Source organism: Amblyomma americanum, chromosome 2 (genome assembly GCF_052857255.1).
Source record: "Amblyomma americanum isolate KBUSLIRL-KWMA chromosome 2, ASM5285725v1, whole genome shotgun sequence".
Classification (NCBI taxonomy): Eukaryota; Metazoa; Arthropoda; class Arachnida; order Ixodida; family Ixodidae; genus Amblyomma; species Amblyomma americanum.
In genome coordinates this window covers 1,424,284-1,449,344 of record NC_135498.1, presented here as the reverse complement: position 1 = coordinate 1,449,344, position 25,061 = coordinate 1,424,284, and the positions used below count along the sequence as shown (strand labels likewise).

Genomic DNA, 25,061 nt, shown 5'->3' with positions numbered 1-25,061 from the left:
AAAATCTTTTCCCCCAAAATGCCGGACATGTTATCTCCATCGTTCTGCTCACAGCACTGGCTGTATCGCCTAGACACTATAGTGTTGTGATAGTACGGCAAGGCTGGGCAGGGGGACACGAAAGAACAGCACACGAAACAAACAGCATGGCGACGAATGAACACAGCAGCCTATACCGCCAGGGTAACCTAGCCATAGCTGCGGGTAGTGGGTAGTCAGCAGGCCATCGGAAAAAAGTTTATTGGTAGCCCTGGGTGATTGCAGCGATGGCGTAGAGGTACAGCGTCCGCCTCGCGTGCAAGAGGACCGCGGTTCGAATCCCGGTGCCGCGAAATTCTCCACCAGCTTTGAATAAAAAAAGAAAACTCCGCGTGTCGATGGAATTGCATAAGCAGGCCTGGGGTGCGGCCTGATCTCGGTGACCAGAACCGACAACGCACTCCCTCACCAGAACAGGATCTGGCCACCCTGGTGTAGTACTTGGCCACAACCTTCAATGAACAAATCAATTGACCCTCAGCCCTGGGACCTCAGCGGCTGCGGTGCAACTGACGAAGGCGGCGGCGAGACCTGTGACGCAGCAAAGGGAGCGAAAAATCTCTGGCTCCGGACAGGACGCCATTGGAATCTGAACCTGGCAACGTTTAACGCTAGAACCTTATCTAGTGAGGCCAGCCTAGCAGTGCTGTCCGAGGAACTAGCGAGCATTAAATGGGATGCCATAGGGCTAAGTGAAGTTAGGGGGACAGGTGAGGCGTATACAGTACTAAAGGACGGGCACATACTGTGCTATCGCGGATTAGCGGATAGACGAGAACTAGGTGTGGGATTCCTCATTAATCCGGATATAGCTGGCAACGTAGAGGAGCTCTACAGTATTAACGAAAATGTGGCAGCTATCATAATTAGGCTTAATAAGAGGTACAAGCTGAAGGTGGTGCAGGCATACGCGTCTACATCTAGTCATGATGACCAGATTGTTGAAAGCTTCTATGAAGACGTGGAATTGGCAATGAACAAAGTAAAAACACAGTACACTGCACTGATGGGCGACTTCAATGCGAAAGTGGGCAAGAAGCAGGCTGGCGACCAGGCGGTAGGCGACTATGGGATATGTTCTAGGAATAGCAGGGGAGAGCTATTAGCAGAGTTCGCAGATAGAAATAATTTACGGATCATGAATACCTTGTTCCCCAAACGAGAGAACAGGAAGTGGACCTGAAAGAGCCCTAACGGTGAGTCTAAAAATGAAACACTTCATACTATGCACTCACGCTGGTATCGTGCAGGATGGGGAGGTCCTCGGAAAGGTGCGTTGTAGCGACCACAGAATGGTAAGGTCTCGAATTAGCTTAGACTTCAAGAGGGAACAGAAGAAGCTAGTGAAGAGGAAGTCCATTAATGAGTTAGCCGTAAGAGGGAAAGTAAAGAAGTTTAGGATAGCGCTGCAAAACAGATATTATTCTCTCTTTCTTCTTTCCCTCCCTCCTTTATCCCTTAAATTACGGCGCGGTTCAGGTGTCCAACGATATATGAGACAGATACTGCGCCATTTCCTTTCCACCAAAAACCAATTATTATTATTACTTTAACTAAGGAAGACGATCTTAATGTTGACACAAGGAACGATAATCTGACAGCTATCATTAAGGAGTGCGCAGTAGAAGTAGGCGGTGTTGTGATCGCGCTTTCTTCCTGCTGTGGAATTCGGCGAAGAGACGTGACTGCAGGACTGCCAGAGGGAACGACAACAATAGCGTCCCCACCTGTTCGAACAGGAATGACGGAAGCAGCGACGATAGCATAGCAACGATAGTGTTCAACAGGAATGCCAGCGACGACCATAAGCGTATTCGTTCCGGTCACCAGTGCAGGATCTTTCGACACCTGCGGGGAGACAGCCAGCATTCCTGTGTCATGCAGCTGCCCTCCGGACGCACGTGCGCGGCCACCTGGAAGCCGCGGGGACGACAACGTGACCGGGTCCTGTGCCCTTTCCCTCGACCGAGCTGCAAAGAAGCATCAGGACTGCCCTGCCGTGGGTGGTACCATCAGGGCCATCGTGTGATTGGACATCATTCTTCGAACTGTATTCCCCAGCTAGGGATCTGGGGAATACGAAGAGTATTTAAGGAGCTGCTGGTTTGATGCCAAGAGAGCCCCCTTCTTGAGAGGTATCAGAGACTCCCGACTCCTAAGAAGCTCTCTCTTTACTGAGAAGCACTCTCAGTTGCCCGTACTTGTACATAATGTAAATAGTCCTTGTATAAAGTTTTCCTAGTTTTCTTCCTCCGATCGTCCTCGCCTCTTCTCCGGCCCAGTCACGCTACCTGAATACCAACTGGTGGCAGCGGTGGGATGCTGCTACCTGAATTCCAACCGCGGTAGGACGGTTCGACAGGATATCGGAAAGTTATCTCAGGAGACGAAAGATCTCATTAGGAAACGTCAAAGCATGAGGGCGTCTAACCCTACGGACAGAATAGAACTAGCAGAGCTATCGAAGTTGATAAATAAGCGCAAGGTAGCCCACATAAGGAAGTTTAATATAGAGAGAATCGAGCAAGCTCTAAAGAACGGAGGTAGCCTAAAAGCGGTGAATAGGAAACTAGGCATAGGTAAAAACCAGATGTATGCGTTAAGAGACAAGGAGGGCAATGACATTAGCAATATGGATAAGATAGTTAAAGTAGCCGAAGAGTTCCACAAATCTATACAGTAGCGAATGTAATCAGAACGTTAATGATAGAGACAGTAGCGCACAGCAATGCGTCATCCCGCCAGTAACGAAAGAGGAAATAAAGAAAGCCTTAGGATCAATGCCAAGGGGAAAAGCAGCCGGTGAGGATCAAGCAACAGCAGATCTGCTGAAAGACGGAGGGGAGAATATGCTAGAAAAACTACCCACCCTGTATACGCAATGCCTTAGGACCTCGACTGTACCAGAAGCTTGAAAGAATGCAAACATTATCTTAATTCATAAGAAGGGAGACGCCAAGGACTTGAAAGATTACAAGCAAATCAGCTTACTATCCGTGGCCTACAAAGTATTTACTAAGGTAATCGCTAATAGAGTCACGGCAACCTTAGACTTTAATCAACCAAATGATCAGGCGGGCTTTCGTAAAGGATATTCCACAATAGATCATATTCACACTCGCAATCAGGTGATAGAGAAATGCGCAGAATATAACCAACCTCTATATATAGCTTTCGTTGATGACGAGAAAGCATTCGACTCAGTGGAAACCTCAGCAGTCGTACAGGCATTGCATAATCAGGGGGCAGAAGAGCCGTATGTCAAAATACTGGAAGATATATATAGCAACTGCACAGCTACTATAGTCCTCCATAAAGTCAGCAATAAAATTCCAATAAGGAAGGGCGTCAGGCAAGGAGACACGATCTCGCCAATGCTATTCACCGCATGTTTACAGGAGGTATTCCGAGGCCTGAATTGGGAACAGTTGGGGATAAAAATTACTGGAGAATACCTAAATAATTTGAGATTGGCTGATGACTTGCCTTGCTGAGTCACTCAGGAGATGAGCTGCAAATCATGATCAATGAGTTAGACAGACAAAGCAGTACGGTGGGTCTAAAAATTAACATGCAGAAAACCAAATTAATGTTCAACAGTCTAGCAAGGGAACAGCAGTTCACAATTGGCAGCGAGAGCCTAGAAGTTGTGACGGAATACGTCTACTTAGGGCAGGTAGTGACGGCTGATACGGATCATGAGAGGGAAATAACTAGAAGGATAAGAATGGGGTGGAGCGCATATGGCAGGTTCTCTCAGATCATTAATAGCAGGTTCCCAATATCCCTCAAAAGAAAAGTGTACAACAGCCGGTACCTTGCCGGTACTCCATGGAAAGGAAAATGATAGGTGTAACGTTAAGAGACCGGAAGCGGGCAGAATGGGTGAGGGAACAAACGCGTGTTAATGACATCCTGGTCGAAATCAAGAGGAAGAAATAGGCTTGGGCAGGGCATGTAATGCGAAGGCAAGATAACCGCTGGCCCTAAAGGGTAACGGAGTGGATTCCAAGAGAAGACAAGCGTGTCAGGGGGCGGTAGAAGGTTAGCTGGGCGGACGGGATTAGGAAATTTGCAGGCATAGGGTGGGCGCCGCTGGCAAAAGACACGGTTAATTGGAGAGACATGGGAGAGGCCTTTGCCCTGCAGTGGGTATAGTCGGGCTGACGATATTGATGAGTCCTGGGTGACGCCCCTTCCGACAAGTGAATACTGCTTTGTTCGCATGCTCCCGAGAACCGCATCTGTTTGGCGGACAGGCCTTCCTTGGACAAAGTTCTGTTGTGAAGATGCTGAGGTTTTTGACAAAGAGCGTAGTTCCACATAAAATGAATGCCTTAACTAGGTTGTAGTTTAAAGGGGAAAATGGAAGGAGACAGACATCAAACAGAATGCGAGCTTTGAACACGGTTCTTTTTTTTTTTTTCGTTTCGTTTCAATTTGCGGTCTGCCATTCTTAGAGCACTTCCTAAGCCTGTAATTCATCTCACCTTTGCCACGCACTGATTTCTCATATTTTCCTCCAATACAAAATATGCAGCCTGGAAAGCCACGTCAAACTAATTTCTGCGCACTAAATTCAGCCAACACACGGTTGCGAGCAGGACGAGGTTCGCTGTGAGAACAGCCGCGCAATCGTGATCCTCGCTATCGGAAAGCTTCGCGCCAATGTGATGCGACAGAAGTTTTAAGCCTCGGCGCATCAGCAGTTACCGTGATTACCCGGGCGCGCACTCGCAAGTCCCCAAAAGAGCCTCGGCTTCACTGCTGCTCCCCCGCCGCGGTGGCTCAGTGGTTAGGGCGCTCGACTACTGATCCGGAGTTCCCCGGTTCGAACCCGACCGCGGCGGCTGCGTTTTTATGGAGGAAAAACGCTAAGGCGCCCGTGTGCTGTGCGATGTCAGTGCACGTTAAAGATCCCCAGGTGGTCGAAATTATTCCGGAGCCCTCCACTACGGCACCTCTCTCTTCCTTTCTTCTTTCACTCCCTCTCTTATCCCTTCCCTTACGGCGCTGTTCAGGTGTCCAACGATATATGAGACAGATACTGCGCCATTTCCTTTCCCCCCAAAACCAATTATTATTATTATTATTCACTGCTGCTCCGCTCCGTGCACTCCTCGTGGCAACAGGCGGCAGCGCGTGCCGTTGCCGCCTCGGCAGTCGGAGGCGTTCTCTTACGGCCTCGGCCAATTAAACGCGCGCTGCTTAATTGCGGCCAATTACTTTTGTCAACGCTGCGCACAACTGCGAGCTCTTAATTCAGTGCCTATAGCTCTCGGTTCCGGCCTTCCGTGCCGCCGTCTGCTCGCTGCACAGTAGCGGCACTGCGTCGTCTGCTAGCCGTTCAAGCAGTGAATGCATCGTTGATGCCGACAACACTGCGCTCCATCTCTCGGCCTTTTTTGCCAGTAAAGGTGGAGCCCAGCAGCCATGGTCGTTCGCACGCCTCTGAATGTAGCCAGCCACGAAAGATGGCGCTTCTCAGAGACTTCGTTTGAAGCCCCTCTTCTAGATCTTCGGCATTCGGCTGTCCATTACTGAGCTGGCCGAAGAGCTTGTCAGTTTTTCTTTTTCCATGGGGGCTGCTCACTTGACGGCGCTTAATGCAGTATGCGCTTGGGGACTCGCAAGGGTGGCAGTGCGGACGATGAGCGCTAGCAGCAATGTGCTTTTGCGAATGATTTAGGCATTTATCATTTAGTTCGCGTGGCAACTACACCACCAGTGCAGGTGGATCAACTTGAGATTTTGAATGGGCGCGTTCTACTCGGCGAGCCCGTAATTGAGGACCCGCACAGGCAGACGCGATCCCGGCGGCTGTGTTTCGATGTGAGCTCATGTCAAAGAGCGTCCCTCATAGCCCAAATAACAAATTATGGTCGCTTCGGCAGACCACCCTGCTCCGCTTGCGAGCCTTGTCCAAAACGGGAGGAGTCGTGTCTGGGAGCCCCATTTCAGCATCATACTGCTTGCGCTGCTTGCCCGATGCAGAGTTGAGCAGGGCGGCCTCCCATTGATATGAGGTCGGATCTATGATATCTTCGTGTCGGCAGGCCCAGACCATGTGGCTGCGAACCCTTGGAGCGTCGTTCGCCTAAAAGCGCCACCCTTCACGTGCATGCCAGCTCCGGCACTGACGTCGCTCCTAGGGCAGCGCCCAACCCAGATAGCCTAGCATTGTTTCACGAACGGCCGTGGTAGGTCCGGACGCGAGCGTTTCTCTGCGCAAGCTGCGTACGTCCGTCTAAAGCAGCGACAAGCACAGACTGCCCGTCTGCGTCTTGGTTATTGGTAGCTATAAAACCCTGCAGTAGCATTCTCACACTGGGCGGACACTTGGACTGTTGCACGAAGGATGGGGCAGTCTCCATGATGCACAAAAAGGCTATGGATCAGGTGTGATTATTTCATAGAGCACCACGCTTTCGTACGCAATGCTAGTCAGGCCGCGACGGCCCCGCTTCGATGGAGACGAAAAGACGCTCCCATGCTGTGCGCGATGTTAAGCGCCTCCGGGTAGACGGAGTTTATTCGTAGTCCTCAACTGTCTCTATACCTTGTTTCAACCCCTTCCTCTTACGGCGCGGCTGAGGTGTCCACTGAAAACGACGCTGACAGCCACAACTACGCATATCAAAACGGGCACGACCACGTGCGGCAGTCCGCCCTCCTTCTCCACCCCGAGTGCGGAGGATGGCCCTGCTGCTCTGATGCAGTGCTCTCCATTCCCCGAACCCACCGCCTCGCTTGCTGGCAGCAGTGGCTCTCGTCCAGAGACACGCATTAAACGACAACAGGTCTGCCTCGTCCGCCCATCACTGAAAGAGCCCCGCGGGCACGTAGAAATACTGTCCTCCTAGCGTGGAAGCGGGCGCGGTCCCAGTGGCGGAAGCGGAAAGCTGCGTCGGACCGCCCTGCAGATGTCGTTCGGCTTGCTAATGAGTAAAAGCGGAAAAGAGTGAGGAACGGCAACTTCGGCCAGCTGAACGCCGGGAGAAGGATGCCGAAAGACGGCGGCGACGAGCTTTGCATAGAGGCGGCAATGGGCCTTCGACTTCGCCGAGAGCTTCGGAAACTGATGACGAAACGACGGCAGCGGGTGCTCGCAGTACGGGACGTTCGACTGGCCCTATCGTTCGGTTGGCTAAGCTTTCGCTTGCTTAACCGGGCCTAGGCGAGCTAAGCCGCAGCCATTTACTTTTTCTGCAGATTTCAACGCATTGCAAGTCCTCACACCGCCTCTGCGTCACCGCTGCTGCATTTAAATTCAATTTCTTTCAGGCTGGTCACCGATTCCGAGCAGCCATGATGTTGTTGCAGTCCCCACGGCATTGCAACATCCGGCAGCGCAGTTCAACTTAATCAGATTAAATGGCCCTACAGGTTGAGAAACAAGTGTCTGAATGACCCAGATAATGCAATCAGCCGTGTCCCTTACCTCCGCTATATGTGAATGGTCAGGTAGAATCGCGAAGAACGCATTCTTGCCACGCACAGATGTTAATGCTCTCCGTCCTGAGGACTGACACTGCTTTGCTTTATGTGTATTCCCCTCAGAGAAGCATAGCTCTAAGCATGCAAAAACACGATGCATTTCTTGCCGAGTCACGGCAGGACTCGAAGAGCGGCGGCGCGCGCCGCTTCACACTGGCCGTGGCTGAACATTTATTATATACTGCAGACCATGTTACAAATCCAAGCAGAACAAATACATATGTAGCTATTACAGATCCAAGGTCAACAAGTACAAAAGAGAAAGAAGGCATGCAGAATGACTACGCGCTGACATTCATCGTGTCGGTGAATTCCACTCGCTTATGGACACGGAAAAAAAAGGAAATTTTAAATGTGCCAGTTCTAGCAAAGTACGTGGTGAGTGAACCGGGATGATGGTGCCGTATGATGCGTGTAGCTAAAAATGATAACTAGAGTGCAGGATCAAGAGCCAGTTTGTTATTCATAAGCAAGGAATGTTCCACAGTTAGAGGACTTTTATTTTAGCTATTTCATGGAGGCACCAATTAAGTGACTCCCAACGGCCTGTTCTCTCACGTAACGTTTTGGTTGCATTTTTCTATTTAATGACAAATACTTTTAACTCCAGAAAGGGTTTTGCGACGCTGTGAAATGCAAGAAATATACAAGAATTTAAACCACTTTCTGTATCACATACATCAAACCTCTGAGTGGTAGGACGTCGCACCCACAGCACACAAACACACACGCAAAAAGCAAGAAACGAAGTTGGACGACCCAAAACTTTCACGAGGCAAGTGAATTTGGACCCCCTGTCCCTGCACCCCGGCGCGGTCCCACTCGGAACATTCACGTCTCTCTTGGCCACCACGTCGGCAGCCCGAATCACCACAGGAAGCTGCGATGTCAACATCCCAGACATGTTGTGCCTTTCCCAGTTCCCCCTCATTAATTTAGTTCCTCAATGGACCGATTTCCAGTAGACCTGCTGCAAGGATGCACTACCTCCGAGGAAAGCGATAACTTTGCCTGGCTCGGCACCTTGCCTGCAGTGTTTTCATAGCTGTTAATAGATTGGTAAACACAGAAGTAGGTCTAGCCACCCATCATTAGTGAAGTTTGTTTTCGCCTTCGCAGGAAACACCTTGCCGCTAGTCTCGGTGACTGCGAACTGTATGAGAGAGCGGCGTGAGTTAAACAGGAAGTGAAACAGGAAGGTGAGTTAAACGTCAGGTGGACATGACTAATAACTCTCCAGATGTGGCATGCAAAAGGGGCATTAGCTAAGACGATGCAGTCAGGGGTGCTGTGTGTATTAGAGTTGGAATTTTCGTAGGTCTCTGACCTCTGAAGAGTGGAGAGCGTGCCGTTGCTTCCGTTTATGCACGCTTGCAGAGTTCTAAATTTAAAAAAAAAATATAAGCTTCTGAAGACGCTTTGTAATACTGTTACTATGAGTTTATCGAACTCATGGCCTTTTTCGCGGAGGTGTTGGAAAAAGAGAGGCTGGGGAGGGATTGAGCATGTGAGCGGTGGTTACAGCGAGCTTGCACGAACGCTGGCAACGCTGGGCACTCTGGGTAGTCCACCATCGTGCCGTCCTGGGCAGCAGTCGACGCAGCCACCGCACGTGCAACACGAACAGCCAGGTCTACACGGTCGCGTAGCGCGTGGAAACTGCAACAGCCTAAGCGAAAGGCAGGAGGTTATTCCGGATAGCGTAAATAAAATTGAAAAAATACAAAAGAAAGCAGTACGTTTTGTTTACAATAGCTATGGACGCACATCAGTAAGTGACCTCTTAAACAGGGCTGCTTTAATATCTATAACCGAAAGGAATCGCGTTTCTCGACTAAAGTTCTTATACCAATTGGTCAAAGGTCATTTTAAAATTAACATTGATGGACTAATATCTTTCTCTTCAGGTTATTCTACAAGACAACGTCACAATCTTACAATCACCCCTTTCACCCAGCGTAATAACTGCTTTAAATATTCTTTTTTTCCGCGAACAGTAACGGAGTGGAATCAACTTACTAACGACGAAGTCTTACAGCTATCTGTAACATCATTCATCGGCAACCTCAGTGCACAATAATGTCATCTGTCATGCATTCCCGGTTCCGATTCTTGAACTGAATTTAATATTGTGATCGTTTTGGTGCTCTTTCTTCATTTAATTAATTCCCTGTTGACCATGTTCACTGATGACTTGATAGTAGTGTATTTATATGCCCCAAACCTTAGTGTACTTTTTTGTTGTGTTACGTCATTGAGCCTTTCATTTTTGCTGTTGTGTTTCGTTGCTTATTATTAATTTGTGGCCTTTGTACTTTTTTTTCTTAATATTTGTACTTACCTATTTTCTGTATGCTCACCCTGCGAAAATCCCTTCCTGGGATTGCAGTATTAATAAATAAATAATAAAATAAATAAATAAATACTCCGCCACGAGTGCGGGTATGCAGTCAGAGCGACGCCTGCGCGAATGGCTCGCTCGAATTAATAGACGCGAGATCGACGCCAGTCCGGACAAGTAACAAGTCTGTTGACGCCACTCCGTGTGATCTGCGTAAACGATCTGCGACTACGGCGAGTTTGATAGCCGATATATTTACTGCACCCCAGCGTTCTACGAGTCGCAAGGCAGGTATGTGGGTACCTGGCGACGCGTATCAGCAGTTTTTTAGACATTAGCGCCTCGAATGCACTTAAAAGTTTAGAATTGCGGCGGACACTGACCATTCTTGGTTACGCGCCTGCATTTTTCAGGTCCACTGCCGAAACTTTTAGACGATTGCAGCCCCGACTGGGACCCATTGCCGCACCTGCGTTATGCCTTGAAATCCCCAAATAAATCGCGCTATCACCGTCGCAAAGCACGATCCCATCGCTGGCCGGCAGCCAGGTGTTAGCGCTGCCTATGAGTGACTGCTTTTGACGTGCGCGCACACCATAGTCCACATAAACAGCGAGAAGAACCTTTGCCTGTGTTGTGAGGATCACGCTGTCGGCTGTGACCGTCTTCACGCATGGCTTGCGTATGCATCCACTTGTGAGTGCTATGTCCTTCAACTGCTTCTCTGGTCTTTGCTTGCTGCGGAGTGACAAATGTAGCTCTCCGAACTAGAAATTCATGAATTGCGACGACGTCGACAGGCGGCCCCCATCCACGGTGCAATCATGCGCGCGTAGCGTGAATGGTGCCTTTTCCTCATAGCGCGCCCCATCTTTCGGCCACAGCGTGGACGCACCCGTCGCTGACGAAACTGCTGACGTCTACAGTTGAAAACTCGCGCAAAAACAAGCACCAATCTTACCCCTGCAACGAAGACCATGAGGCATCCAATAAAGGCTTCTAAACTGCACTACTTTAATACCACTCAATTATTTCATAAGAACGTCCCCATCGAAATTTTGGTGTTACCTAAAGCCCAAAAGACAAACTGAAAACCCAGCCTCAAAAGAAGAGAGCCTTGAGATGGTCAATTAAGTGAATAATTATTTTGCGTCTGTTTTTACTAACGATAATGATGTAGTCAATCAACTGAGCTCAGGAACGGCGACGCACATTGAATCACTAACTGCAGCTGAGAGTGGGGTGCTTAACCTGTAACTAAACCTAGACATAAAAAAGAGAGCAGGGCCAGGTAAAATCCAAAATATATTTTTAAAAAGATACGCTGAGTGGATGGCTATGTATTTGTGCTTAATTTTCAATAAATCCCTGTCAACGTGCACTCTTCCAAAGGAATGGAAAAAAGCCAAAATTATTCCAGTACACAATACAGGAAACAGGACTGACGTCACTATCTGCATAACCTATGCAGCCTCTAAAGTACTTGAACACATCACCCTAGAACACATAAAAGTTTTCCTAAGCATACTATCCCCATTTCAGCACGGATTCTGCCAAGGCCTTTGTACAGTAACAGAGTTATTAGATTTAGTTCACAACTTATCCGACAGCATAGACAGACAAAAACAAACCGATCTTATACTACATTTTTCGAAGGCATTTGACCGGGTTACGCACATTAAACTAATTAATGAACAAGAATCGACACTAGCTCATGGTTCTATAGTTAAATAGATTAGCAACTAGTTATCAGAGAGAACACAATTTGTTCAAATTAATAATCAAGCCTCCAATACAGTAAATGTTGTGTCTGGTGTACCCCAGGGTTGCGTCTTGGCGCCTGTTCCCTGTCTAATTTTTATAAATGATCTAGAGACTAATCTTAACGTTAATATAACACTGTCCGCAGATGATTTCATAATTTAACGGGAAATTATTACAATACAGGATCATGGAGCTCTTAACATAAATGCACTTGAAACTATAACTCAATGGCGCACCGACTGGCAGGTGACACTTAACGCTACTAAATCTGCTATTATGACAGTTTGTAGGGAGAAGCATAACTCCTACTCTTAGTCCACTATAAATGACTTACTGCAATAACTGAAGACAAGTATGTAGGCGTACTATTTACCCATGATAATTATTTTGCGTCTGTTTTTACTAACGATAATGATGTAGTCAATCAACTGAGCTCAGAAACGGCGACGCACATTGAATCACTAACTGCAGCTGAGAGTGGGGTGCTTAACCTGTAACTAAACCTAGACATAAAAAAGAGAGCAGGGCCAGGTAAAATCCAAAATATATTTTTAAAAAGATACGCTGAGTGGATGGCTATGTATTTGTGCTTAATTTTCAATAAATCCCTGTCAACGTGCACTCTTCCAAAGGAATGGAAAAAAGCCAAAATTATTCCAGTACACAATACAGGAAACAGGACTGACGTCACTATCTGCATAACCTATGCAGCCTCTAAAGTACTTGAACACATCACCCTAGAACACATAAAAGTTTTCCTAAGCATACTATCCCCATTTCAGCACGGATTCTGCCAAGGCCTTTGTACAGTAACAGAGTTATTAGATTTAGTTCACAACTTATCCGACAGCATAGACAGACAAAAACAAACCGATCTTATACTACATTTTTCGAAGGCATTTGACCGGGTTACGCACATTAAACTAATTAATGAACAAGAATCGACACTAGCTCATGGTTCTATAGTTAAATAGATTAGCAACTAGTTATCAGAGAGAACACAATTTGTTCAAATTAATAATCAAGCCTCCAATACAGTAAATGTTGTGTCTGGTGTACCCCAGGGTTGCGTCTTGGCGCCTGTTCCCTGTCTAATTTTTATAAATGATCTAGAGACTAATCTTAACGTTAATATAACACTGTCCGCAGATGATTTCATAATTTAACGGGAAATTATTACAATACAGGATCATGGAGCTCTTAACATAAATGCACTTGAAACTATAACTCAATGGCGCACCGACTGGCAGGTGACACTTAACGCTACTAAATCTGCTATTATGACAGTTTGTAGGGAGAAGCATAACTCCTACTCTTAGTCCACTATAAATGACTTACTGCAATAACTGAAGACAAGTATGTAGGCGTACTATTTACCCATGACCTCACGTGTAACGTTCACGTGGAAGGAATCACCTCAACAGCTATAAAAGGTCTCTTTTTTTATTAAAGGACGCCTCTGATCAGCCCCTTCTGAAACTGAGCTATTAGCCTACAGTGCCTTATTTACATCTCCTCGAGCATGCTAACGTCGTGTGGTTTCTTTATACTAATCAAGATATAACCAAACTTGAAGCAGTTCAGAAAAAAGCAGTCAGATCAATATTTAACATATACGAAATAACTGATTCGCCTACTGAAATAATGAGAGCAGAAGGAATCAAATCATCTCAGACTGGTGCTAAACTAACACGGTTAAAAATAATGTTTCAACTAATTAGTCGACATCAAAAATTAGGCGCTACTAAACGCATTTCACTTTCCAAAGCAAGATCAACGCGTCATAAACATTCACATGTGTTAAGTGAGTATCATTTGCATACCGACTGCTTCAAATACTCATTTTCCCCATTAGCAATTAGAGAATGGAACAGCCTTAATCTATCCATTACTAATAGCACACCAATGACAAAAATGACAAAAGTTAGCATTGATGCTGACACCATGTGGCGGTATTAACTCCGGACTGTTTCTGTTCTGTTATTATACCTATGGTTATGTAGTTTTTTGTGATATGTTAAAACATCTTATTTAATCTATTCAGTGTTGCGAAAATAATTACACTATACTATGTCAATGGCTTTGCGTTGATAATATTTGTTTACGTGTCTGTATATTCTAAAAAGTAGCACCATCTTCCACATATTGTTATTCTTTGTATAATGCTACCGACAATAGCTTTATTTCATGCATTAATTCATTGTTTGAGTCATAGATTGTTGTATATGCGTTGTACCGTTTTTGCTTTTTCTCAACATGTTGAGCTGTTGAACGTTCTCGTTAATACTAGACCGCTCTCTCGCTGACTTAACTATGCCCTCCTGCCACAATCTCAAATGCTATTAGCTGTATTTGTAAAAAATTCGAGATCGCTGCGGTAACGCGCATTGGAGTAATGCGAAAGCATTGACGTCTCCTCGGCACTCGTCGCCTCTATGTGCTCCTATTTGCCTCAGCATTTGTGGAATTTGTCTAATTTGCCACCACGCTTCGTTCCAAACTTTCAAATCTGGCGCCGCGCGTTGGCTCCGCCCACACTTTTGGTAACGTGGTACTATACTTTCCGCGTTTCAAAATTTGGCGCCGCTTTTGTCCTAGCCACGGCCAATTTTTTCACATTTTTAGCTGCAATTAACTATTCATCCGATCGTCCCCAAATGTTTTGCGCCGCATCCTCACATCATCATCCTTCGATTACAACCACTTTTTAGACGTCCTCTCTTTCTAGTTCCCCGCAATTCTCGCGGACACGCTTTGATGGCACGAAACCGCCGACATAGCCTAGTACAATAAATAAAATAAATAAATAAATCTTCCACACACGTAGGGGCGGCCCCACGCGTTTGCTTGGCGGACTGTTGGCACTCGGTGCAGGCTGCTCGGCGTCGAGTGCTGCCTAGGACGGCAAGATGGCGGACTTCCCACAACGCATAGCGCCGCCGGCGCTCGTGCAAGCTCCCTGTTAAATCTAAATGGCAAGGAATTGTCTCTTCGGCCACACTGCACCAAGTAAACAGCGTTTCTGGAATCGCATTTTAACTGTTTCGGGATAAAACGTTTCAAATTTGAATGTCTGCTTTTAGCGAGCGCTGTTTGCATGTGTTTACAAACTTGGCATCGGCTTTTTTCCGCATGGTCGCAACTGACAGGCCTTGGTGAGTTAATTGTTGAATGATTCTGTAAATTTTGGGCCTTCTGTACGCTACCTGGAGGACCGTTGAGAAAAGTTTGGAAAGGAGGTCACTTTGTTCTACGATGCACAAGTTTTATTTTATTTTGTTAATGTTCGGGAGGTTGTCTTCATTGGTTAGTACGAGATTACAGCAATGTGCATTTAATGATCTTGGCTGAGGCTCCTTTAAGACGTGCCGCTTTTTTGTTTTTTTAATTATTTACCTAGAACGTGCCAAAATACATGCGCTTTAGAGAAGCATGCTGGCAAAGCAACGTTTCAAGTGCACGTAACTAGTAAAAACGCCAAATTTTGTCCAGCCACAGCGCCAAGGATAATCGCGCTTTCGAAATTTAAAAACTGATATGGCTATTAACAACAACCGGCTACAAATCTCTAATTGCAACTAGGCGCCTAAGTCTACTAGTTAAAAAGTTCATTATTAAAATTAGTCAACCAGAATACTACTTAAGGCGATTCAGCGGTTTTTTGGTGTCCGCCAGCATAGGTAATACAATGCTGAAAAAGCCATATTTTTTACCTAAAAAAATGAAGCTCAGGTTTAACCCGGCTAAACCTATGTTTATAACCAAAGAAAAAGCTTGAAAATTAGACCTGGTAAAGCTTCGCTAGACTTGGTTGTCGCTTGGTGGTAATGACTGACGTTTAGCCAAGGTGTACCAGGCTTAGCATTCGGTTTGGTTACTCTCTTCGTCTCTGTGCGGCAGCCTCTCGGCGAGCTACCCCCACCGGATGATCGGATTCGGCCTGTCGTCTTCGCAACCCCTGAGACGCAGACAGTTCGCGAGGCGTCTCGCCTGGATCATAATGACGACTGCTGCCGCTTAATTGTCGAGAGCTGTTTCAAAGAGGCAGCGGAGGCTATGTATACAGAGCGAGTGCACGGCTCGGGCGTAGCTGCGGTTGAGTGACGTCATGGTGGTCACGTGACTAGGCAAAGGCGAGCGTTCGGTTTCGGCGGCGGCGGCTGAGTGACGTCGCTGTCAAGTGTTTTCTCCTCAGTTCAAGGTCAAACTCGCGCACACGGCGAAGAAGCTACGGAGGGGAGTAGTAAAAGCTGTCGATTTTGGAACCTATTTTTGAGAATTACTGAAAGTCTCCCCTGAAAGACCTGGTATAACAGCCGCGCCAATGCGCCAGGGGTGGTGTGACGACTCCCAGAGATCTATGAGTGCAAAACAGAGAATTACCAATTCCGCATATATGGGCATTAGCTCATTAGCACACCACGCCACACCACAACACAACACAACTAAAACACACGTCTTAACACAACTGAACTAAAACGATGGCAAGAAAAGACATCAACAACGGGAACCAGTCTGATTGATAGTCACGGTCTTCCTAAGTGATTTTCGCTTGGTGCATCCATCTGCCCGAAATGTGTGCGGGGGGAGACGACAGGCTCAGCATTCCGGTCCAATATGCGCGTTTTCCACAGGCTGTGCAGTCCGAGCAGGGAAATCATGTCAAAGATCCGTGGTCATTTTGGGTGGCCATTAGGCAACGCACACTGTGAGAATTCAAAACAAAGTCTTTCTTCGGTGTCCTTTGTAGAACGTCCCAATATAATATCGCGTCTTTTCAGCCAATAAGGCAGTGTTCGATGGCTTCAGGTGCGTCACATAGGGGACAATTAACAAAAGAAACAAAACTACTTTTTTTGTGAAGCCATATTTTAAGAGATAAAACTTCGGCGTGAAGTTAAAAAAAAAGCATTTTAGTACAAGGCGAAATCGGCATTTTACGCAATCGTGTCAGCACATCATTACCAATGCAATTAGAGAGACTGATAAAATGGGGCACAAAGAGCATAGGTATCAATTCTTCGTATAAATTTTTACGTGAAACACAAAATAAGTATTCATAAGAAAAGCGAACTGCCAGAAAAACCCACTAAGTAATAACTACCTTCATAAAACCAAATAATATGGGCTGTTCGATAAAATTAGAAGAGATCACTACGGTGTGAAGAAGGTTCGCAAAGTTAGTTTGCAAGGATGCTCTGATAACTGGATGGGAGCGGTCACGGAAAAAGAAACGTTGGACTCTTGGAAGTGAATGAAGGCGCGTCTAGTGAATGCACGGATGTCTCATAAACGTCTCCGAGATATGTGCTGAACCGTGCATGAATACTTTGATTGTGAGTATGCAAATTACAGATATCGCAACTAAGCGAGTAGCGAAGTAAGTTTTCGGTGAAATTACTACGTGTATGTATGTATGTATGCATGCATGCATGCATGTATGTATGTATGTATGTATGTATGTATGTATGTATGCATGCATGTATGCATGCATGTATGCATGCATGTATGCATGCATGTATGCATGCATGTATGCATGCATGTATGTATGCATGCGTGTATGTATGTATGCGTGTATGTATGCGTGTATGTATGCGTGTATGTATGTATGCGTGTATGTATGTATGCGTGTATGTATGTATGCGTGTATGTATGTATGCGTGTATGTATGCGTGTATGTATGCGTGTATGTATGCGTGTATGTATGTATGCGTGTATGTATGTATGTATGTATGTATGTATGTATGTATGTATGTATGTATGTATGTATGTATGTATGTATGTATGTATGTATGTATGTATGTAGTTCTTTAACGTGCACTGACATCGCACAGTACACGGGCCTCTAGAATTTCGCGAATGTCCGGACCCCGTAGAGTATCTGTTACGGGTCCAATGGGACTTATTTCTGGAAATGTGGCGGAGAGTTTGAAGGATGCTTCACTCCCGCCATCGGTTGGCCCGGTATTGCACTACCTCCGGGATCGGCCTTGTCTTTAGCGCGTCTTTACTATCCTTTCTATCACATCTTTCAACTCTTCTACTATCAGCACGTGGTAGCGATTGGGGCTCGGCTTGAGCCAGTGGGCAGGCCTGTGCACTTTCCTTTTCTTTCTTCCTGGCAACAACAGACAGACAGATTTTCGCCTCCATCGATATTCGACCGCCGCGGCCGGAATCGAACCCGCGTCTTTCGAGTCAGCAGCCGAGCACCATAACCACTGGTCCACCGCTGCGGCGTTTCAATTAAGCGAGTAGCGAAGTAGTCCGGAACGCACTCAACGTTACAGACGCCAAGCCGCGCCTAGTTGCCCGTTACTCCACAGCTTTTGCTCTGTAAAAAGGTTCAACAGTAGTAACACCAATGCTATTTTTTTTTTGGAATTCGGGAGGTAAATGTGTGGCGCTTTCAGTTTACTTCGTCGCCTTCGGGTACAAATCCGGCTTCCGTTATAAGAAAAGCAATTATTCATTAGCATCTGCACAAACGCAGACGTGCGGCTACATAAGAACGCAAAACAAATTTTACAGAAACTTGGCAGTTGGAACAGTTCCTCCCGGTTGGACGGATGCCAGTGAGTCTCTGAACGACTATTATGTGTTTTCTTTATTGAGTGACATGACAGTCCTTCTTTCTGACTTTTTACACATTACTCCGCCGTACGTTACCATCGCCATTTGGCCCACTTGTGCGTTGGCGTTAGACTTACCTGCCTACACTGCGACAAGGTTCGCTCAGCAACACAGCGGCCGTTCGAAGCACACTATACCTGCAGCAACCAATCAATACCAACAGCGTGGGCATACCGCTTCATACACAAATACCTACTATGACGTTCGGCCATCACCTGCGGTCATGTCTTATAATTTTAAGACCTAATTTTCCAACTTCTACTTAAGTTAGCCCATGGCGTGGGCAAGACACACAGCAAGATACCGAAAACCATCAACAAAGAATTGAACAACCGCTTTGCAATAAGTACAAGGCATCGACAAGTTTCTGCGCTTGGTGCACTGATAAACTACATTTATATGAGTTTCCATTTTCGGGCAGAAATCATGTTTACCGCTTTTTTTCCAGGAAACCTGAGGTGAAAAAATTGGATAAAGCCGGGTTTTTACCCAGAACGAAGGGCGTTGCATATATCATAGGGCTTAGCAAGGTTGGTCGGCCATATGATGCCGATACACTGTTTATAGGGCGGGCACGCACTACACGTGGTTTACATAACGTCGCGAACAAAAAATCACGCGACGCGATTATGCGGAAAAAAAAAATTGTTTCGGCGCAGCCTCTTTATCCAGTCGCCTGAAGTATGCTGGTGTGGTACGTACATAATCTACGCGCTAGACACAATACCACGCGAATGGATCGCGAAAGCAGAGCTACAATAAACATTTTTGCAACAGAACACGTCCCGGGAACTTGATAGTGCGTATGCACGCGGTTCAGCGGAAAAGCGAGAGCTCGGTATAATATTGATCAATAAGCATTAACGCAAGAGTGGCAGTTACCCAACACTGTACTGATGGAGGTTTATTACCCATACTGAGGATAGAACAGCCTCCAAACAACAACCACAATAATGTCAGTGTGAACAAAAAGTTCAACCGCTGTCGGATCTGCTGCATGCTGGAAGTACTCGCCTCACACTGCCCAGCCCCAGGCTGTCCGGCATCGCTGATCTGAGGCAGGAACGTGACGCCGCTCACTGCCTTCCCAGAGAGGACTGCCAAACAGGCTACGCAGTCTTGCTGACGGTCTGAAAGAACTGGGTTCAAGTCATCGCGCCTTGACCGTTCCATTTTTTGGCTTCCTTCTTTGCACATCGCAGAAAGTAGGTTTAGTGGCACTGGACATCACAGGAGCGACGATTCCGTCCCGTCAAGCAGTGACGTAATATTTCCCCTTTGACGCCGCAGCCACGGTCCAGTAAACAGGACGTTTCTTGCATACCATCGCTGCTATCTGCGCGCGTGTCAGCGTATACGGGCCCGCCTCGGCCGATTAGGCGAAGGCTACAGAGGAGCGTCCAACGCTGCTCGCGGTAAGGTTGCCGACGAGGGAGACTGCCTCTTATCTAACTGGGCGAAGGACTGGCCTCGTTAACAAGCGCGATTAGATAACGCCTCTCGTGCGTATTCCGCTTTCGCCGAAGCGCGCACTCACGAACACCGACAGGGCGAAGCGGATATCTGTGTGTATCCCGTATGTATCTTCTCCTAAGACTTGCAGTCACGCTTCTAACGCGCTCCGCAGGCTTGATGGAAAGAAAAAAAGAGCGACATTTTCGACATGCTGGTGCAAACTCAGTTCTACCGCACGGATTCCTGGCATACTGCTTCATGTAGCTTTGTAATTGGTCAGCGGGGCAAGGCCCACGTAACTAAAATGCACGTCGACATTTAGAACTGTAAACACACTTTGAATTGCTCGACAGCAGACAGTTGGACAAAAGGAGCAAAAAAGTCAGAAGCACGAAAAAAATCGCGCGATACGGGCGCTGGATCCTTAGTCATTTCCTTTCTCGTATGAATTTGGTTCCTTTCGCGTTGTTTTTTGCACTTGAAGATGCACCAAGGTACCCGTTTACGCTCGATACATCACGCAGCATGCCCCGTCCTTCTTTTCGGACTTCCAGTCAACCTCCCTGTGCCTCGCGTGTTCCTCCACGTGCCAGCGTTGCTAATTTTGTGGTCCACATTAAAGGTCTATTAAGTGGCTATCGTCCACTAGAGATACAATCTCCGCCTCGTCACAGCGGAGAAACGCTTTCGGAGATAGTTTGACTTCCGCGAAGCTTTCACAAACACTTGGCCGCACATTTAAGCTTCTTTTCGCTGGGCGAGGGGCAGCCAGTGTTGCAGTTCACAATTATTACAATTTTTTAGTGCCGGGACTTTATTGCCTTTGCCGACAATGCGATCTACAAAGCCAGGATTTCGTTTGACAAATGTATTCGTACCGCAAGCTGCTCCCCTGAAGGCGATCCGCAGACTGGTTTCGTAGTTTTTCGACGCGTCACAGGACTCAAAGCCTGTACGCACAGCGACATCAGGTCATTTGTCATGTCAGCATCATTGACAGCCTATTATATCAATAACCAAAGCCGGAGCGACAATGAGACGCTCTGGATCGAGGCTGTAGAGAACTCGCGCCATTGCGTCGGCGCCGATGCTTCAATGCGGACGAACCTTCGTGATATGTGCCCAAGACAAAGTGTAGTAACTTACGCACTACGCTTCATCTGCATGTCACCTGCAGAAAGGGTGTGCAATATTATTATCCAATGGACTCATTATTAACGCTTATAATTCATAGAGTGCACAGTCCAAATATGTCTATCGCACCTGTATCGAGCGAGTTCACCCAGTGAAGGCAGAAAACACGCTCTATAAATTTGACTCACTATGAAGTCTCAGTGCACCAATTCTACAGAATCCGTTTTTACCGCCAACAGAAAGAATTGGTATAGTGAACATGGTTAAGGAATAAAGAGGACGAACGAAGAAGTGGACAGGACAGGCGCTGACTATCGACGCATTTATTCACAGCACAAAGTTCCTTCTTAAAGTCATCCAGGACCCACGTTACCTGATAAAACAGCAAGCGTGGGAAAACTGTTTCACACAAAATACACATCACTGCACGGAACAGCAAGGAAGCACGAGGAGGCGACGCAACGTCGGACACGAGTCAAAGGAAAAACTATAAACAAACCAAGGATGAGCCAAAAGACACCGGAAGCAAAGATAAGTTAACGGCTATGGCTGCCTAAGGAACACAAGGCAATTCACCGAAACAGAAAGACTAAAGGAAAAAACACCGCGAAAACTGAGTGAAAAGTCGGAACAAAGCAGTGTCAAAGATGCCTGTCGAAGAACAATACGAAGCACGATACGAAAGCTGTGTCATAGATAAAAAAAAAGTACAAAGCAGAGCCGATATTGCAATCGTTCTCAAAAACTCTGCTCCTTGTCTGAAAGCAAAACTGACGGAGTGCTCACGCACTGGTCTCCTGCTTTGGCAACCAGTTTGACTCGGGGCCGACGTGGCGTCGCCTCGTGGTGCTTCCTTGGTGTTCCGTGCAGTGATGTGTTTTTTTTTGTGAAATAGTTTTCCCACGCTTGCTGTCTTCACGTAGGTCTTGGATGGCACTAAAAAAGCTGCTCATTGCTCTAAACAAATGCGTTGTAGTCAGCGCCTGTCCTCGTTTTTGTCGCGCTGCATTCCTTAGCCATGATCATAGACAAGCAAGCCACTTTGCTATAGTGAAGACTAATAACAAGCTCTACAAAATTTGACTCGTTACGAACTCTTACCGAGCCAATTTTATAGAATCCCTCTTGACGGCGTACTTGTCGAAATTTTACATTCAAGTCCCGTTAAATGGTGAATGAACTTTTCAATGAGCTGGTTCGATAGGCAGAGAACTGCTATAGAGATCCTTTCGAAACATTAGGCTTCCTGTTCAACAGAAACCATTTTTGTAAGGGCGCTCTGATAGCCTGCAACAGCGTTGCACTGCGCTCTCGCCATTCTGGACATCGCCCCGGGTTCCACAGGTTGCGGTCATCAAAACTTTCAGAATGTTTTCAGCTCTAAAAAATTTTGTTCAGGGCAATAACCAAGCGTATTTCGATGCAATTCATGGCGTTCCTTAGTCAGAGCTTGATCAGAACCGCAGCAATCTTTGGAGCTCTGGAACGTCTTTCAAAGCTCTGGAACGTCAATTGGCGCTACGCCAGATAGGAACATGAGTTTTGAACATTAGAGAGTGTGTCTGCTGGAATTTGAAAAACGAAGACGCGGCCGCCACTACAACATTTGCCGTCTTTGAGCATCACTCCTTCCGTACATCTTTAAACGAGACAAAGGCACTGACCCCCAGAGCCCCGTTCCAGGCCGGGCGGCCTATTACATCAAAATTACTAACCTGAGCTCTTGTATCGCTACCTCTGGCGTCCGTTCAGTGAAACTAATAAACCACCGGTCACATCTCCAGATCGTTGCTATTTGACTGGACTATTACTAACGCGAGGTCGTTCCCTAATCCCTTTTTTGTGCCACTACGTTATTTCATTTCCACCGCTCGCTGCGCTGCTTTTAACGTTTCTTACAGCTTTCTTGGCCTATAGCAGGATGCGCTCACTTTTGAAGGGGGCTTTAAGCTTCTGCCCGAGGTGCCCAAGGATGTTTAGCCGCTCGCAAACTGCTTTCTCGCGCTCAGCGTCAGCCGACCTGATGATTTCCGCCCCTGAGTGAAATCCTGCTCCCTTGCGATCCGTGGGTATCTACAGGGCAGAAAGAAAAGGCTTCAGCGGTGGAGTGTCTCTCCAGCCCGCACAGTTCGACACGACGGGAGTGTCAGAGTGCAGTGGGCTGCACTGATCAGCGTCCAGAACGACGCACATGGCACACTCGCTCGCACACGTCTAAATCACAAGCGCGTACATTACAGGCGTGCGCTCGCGCATAACGTCACACATTGCCAATATTATGCGCATGTGCTTCGCCAGCATGGGTTCGCAATCACTCACCCGTAATTCCGTCTATCCTTGAAATTAATTTGCAACATTTATTTGTAAAAATTCCTAGAGTGTGACTTCGGTAGCTTTGACGCTCGGCCAAAAGCCAACAGCGCACCAATTCAACCTGTCTTCGTGAAGCCGCCGTGGACGCTATTTACGTGCAGGCAGCTGGTTGAAAGAAATCTGCATTGGTTGAAACACGCTGCGCGCCCGGGTAGAGTGTAAACAGTGGCTGGCGCCGACACAGAATAAAATTTAAAAAAAAAATGAAGGCAAAAGCGTCACGGCAGTGAGACGCACGCATGTATATCGGTCGAGCAGGGTGTGACCACGCCACCGCGTCTCTGTGAGCAACTGAATGTTCCTCCGTTTCTTGGTTGCTATAAGCTTTTGAGTTGTATTGCAGCTCCACACGCGCACTCTATCTCTTGCAGCCCTTCAGTGAAGGAGACCGCAAAGCATAAAGGAGACGCCAAGTTGTCTCTCACTGGACCACACAGAGCAAAATCACTTTTGTGACCAATTCTTAAACAATAACGAGCATTTCTGCTCGATAGGAAAACGTGGTTCGAGAGCGATGCTCGGTATATAAAATATGAGCAGTCGTGAGACCGAATTTAAAGTACGCCGAGAGAGAGACTGCGTGGATCGTAAGTATATAAGAACCCTGATCTCTGCTTGAAAAACAACTCTTTACGCTGACCAGTGCCCCGTCGTTTCATCGTGAACAGAACTTGTTTCGTGAACTTTACATGTAGCACTTATCAAAGTTTATTGCCTCATTTTCATCCTAACGCCACCTAATCCTTCTGAGCCTTTCAAGCCTGCCCCAGTTTGTCTCATCAATCGGTGCACGAGGTTTGACACACTTGCCAAGCTGCACCAAAGAAGCGCTGCGTATTCCGATGAATCGCAAGCTGCAGCAGTGATGTACACACAAACGATGCTGCCCCACCAAGAGTCCGCATCGCCGTGCCGCCGCGGCAGCCTTGTGTAAACTGAACCCAGGCAAGCCTCCCATCGCGGGCACGTGACCGCGAGAGCAATTAATTCAGTCTTCTCAGAAGAGAGCGCCGCCAGACGACACACTCGGTGTTGTCCTTTGGCGCGAATGCAAGGAGTCTGTCCGCATACGCTCGAGCTACAGACGGCCAGCGCGGTTTCGGTTGCGCCGTCCTTGTCGCTCTGAGGGGCGCCACTGTAGTGCGCCGCATGCGGACGAGTCTGGGACGGTCACGCTTCCTGCGACGGGATGCGTCTGCCGCCGCCGTAAACCCGAAACGACGGCGGTCTGCTTCGAGAGCTCACGCAGTTTTTCTTGCGCATAACTTCCTTGTGGGCGGTCCTTCCACCCTCAATGTGATGCGCCGGCCTGTAACAATGACACGTATATTCGCTTGACATGTAAGTGTTCAGCATACTCCATATGTCAGCGAAGAAGTAATTCAACAGGACTCCTGCTGTAGAACACGCGTGCAACGCATTGAGGAAATCATGGCGTTCTTCGCGGCATTCCTCAGCTATCGCTTTTAGTGAACCCACCGTTAGAGGGGGCAACAAAAAAAAGAGCACCCTACAAAACAGCACCGCAAAAAAGCAGCACGACGGAAAAAAACAGCACAGCTCAGCACTTGCTTCCTTGTTGTTTATCGGACTTTACGTCCCAAAGCGACTGAGGCTATGAGGGGACATCGCAAAGGAGGGCTCCGGATGATTTCGACCACCTGGGGTTCTTTAACGTGCACTGGCATCGCGCAGTACACGGGGGCCTCTAGGATTTCGCCCACATCGAAATACGACCGCTGCGGCCGGGATCGAACCAGCGTCTCTCGGGTCAGCAGCCGAGCACCATCACCACTGAGCCACCACGGCGCAACGCAAGGGGTGA

General features: G+C 47.2%; 1 protein-coding gene across 6 annotated transcripts in view; it reads right to left on the bottom strand.

Moving 5' to 3' along the window:
* sog (chordin short gastrulation) overlaps positions 1-25,061 on the bottom strand; it is a 362,751-nt gene that overhangs the window by 268,823 nt on the left and 68,867 nt on the right. For 2 of the 6 annotated variants that reach the window (XM_077652793.1, XM_077652795.1), the window contains exon 1: positions 19,289-19,450. The exons of 3 other annotated variants lie outside the window; for them this stretch is intronic. In XM_077652793.1, the coding sequence (XP_077508919.1) occupies positions 19,289-19,320 (32 nt within the window). In that variant the 5' untranslated portion in view covers positions 19,321-19,450. Of the gene's footprint in view, positions 1-19,288; positions 19,614-25,061 lie in introns of those variants that run through there. One more of the 6 variants, XM_077652792.1, reaches the window with a different exon arrangement.